The following is a 1,482-nucleotide window of genomic DNA, read 5'->3' as shown; positions in this document are numbered from 1 at the left end:
TATTCTGTTTCTTTGGGGTTCGGTGAGTATACCTTTGAAGTGACTTACCAACTCCTGTTCCATTTCCTCGTGCTGAGTTATGCATTGGCCTTCCGTGCTTTTAATTGGGAAGATCCTATTCCTCTGTCTGTGCTGGATCATGGCCTTGTGAAAGAACTTTGTGTTTCTCTCTCCTTCTCTGAGCCACTGAACTCTGGACTTTTGTTTCCATAAAATTTCTTCCTGTTTTCTTCACTCTTCTAATTGGCCTATTACTATGCCTTCTTCTCTGCTTCTCTCTTCAGTTCTACCCTCCAGTATATTCTTCTATTGCAGCTCATTCATTCTCTGGTCTAAGCATTGCTGCTCTTTGAAGATGTCCTCGAATTCCTCTTTATTCCATTTTTTTATTTTCCCCTAAGTTCTTTCAATTTAAGTTGGAATGTTTGCATCTTACTTCTTCCACTTTGCCTGCTCTTAGTCCACCATTCTTCTATTTTAGGTAGAAACTTCTGGTCTCTAAGCCAAAAGGCTTCAAACCTAAACGGTCTTCTTTTGGGGCTCTGCTTGAGGTCGATCTCCAACTTTATTGGCCAGTGGTCTGAGCCTACTACTGGTAGGATCATGGCTTCTATGAACACATCTTTCATCATGATTTGTTCAGAGATAAGGAATTTGTCCAATCTTGAGGCTATTTGATGTGTCCCTCCTCTACGATTATTCCATGTATGGGTACCATTTATTGTTTGAATGTCCACCATTCTTTGTTCTGATATCATATCTCTAAACGCTTCCATATCTGAATCTATCCTTCTCAATCCTCCACTCTTTTCTTCTAAGGTCGTAATCATATTAAAATCACCACCTATAATCCATGGCTTCTCTGGAATAAGTCTTCTCATTGCTTTTAGATTTTGAAGGAATCCTTTTCGTTCTGTTGGGGAATGTGGTCCATACACTCCTAATAAGACTACCCACTCCGATGATCCTATTACCTTAAAAGTTCCTGAGAGAATTCGTGGGAGGCTTATCCAATTTTCAAATTGTATTTCCTCCGGGTTCCATATGATTGCCAATCCTCCTGCACTGCCTGTCGCATCCTGCCCCATTATCTCATACCCATTATTTCCCCTGCTCATTATTTCTTTCATTTTTTCCGTACTAATCTTTGTTTCTTGGACTATCATTATACTTGGTTTATCTCTTTTTAATCTATCTTTCAGGTATCTTTGTTTACCTCTACTGTTAAGGCCTCTAATGTTCCAACTTGTAATAATCATTTTAATAATTTTGGTGGTAGTTGGAATACCTCTGATAGAGGTATGACTCTTCCAGAGTTCACCAGCATCTCTCCTACCTCCTGAATTGTCTCGCTCATCAAGTGCCTGCCCCTCTTTCTTCCTCCTTTTCTAGAGCTGCTCATTCCCATGTTCTGATTTCCTTGTATTTCTGTCTGTTCCAATTTATTTGCTGCTGTTTCCCCTACTTTTTTCTTATATTTTT

At 39.5% G+C, this 1,482-nt stretch overlaps 1 protein-coding gene across 1 annotated transcript; it reads right to left on the bottom strand.

Moving 5' to 3' along the window:
• Window positions 1–386: 386 nt before the first annotated feature.
• On the bottom strand, window positions 387–1,088 carry LOC149155895 (uncharacterized). Its single transcript, XM_089444562.1, has one exon. It carries the CDS (start codon window positions 1,086–1,088, stop codon window positions 387–389), a length of 702 nt encoding a protein of 233 aa, XP_089300688.1.
• Between the last annotated feature and the right edge of the window lie 394 nt (window positions 1,089–1,482).

This window comes from Pinus tabuliformis, chromosome 9 (genome assembly GCF_031772625.1).
Source record: "Pinus tabuliformis cultivar Carrire ecotype Pingquan chromosome 9, CPIR1, whole genome shotgun sequence".
Taxonomy (NCBI): domain Eukaryota; kingdom Viridiplantae; phylum Streptophyta; class Pinopsida; order Pinales; family Pinaceae; genus Pinus; species Pinus tabuliformis.
Note: the sequence above shows the minus strand (reverse complement) of the source record. Positions and strands in the feature narration are given on the sequence as shown.

Bases quoted from the DNA above. Each gene is read 5' to 3' on its own strand.
- LOC149155895 (XM_089444562.1), bottom strand. From the start codon at position 1,088: ATGGGGCAGGATGCGACAGGCAGTGCAGGAGGATTGGCAATCATATGG.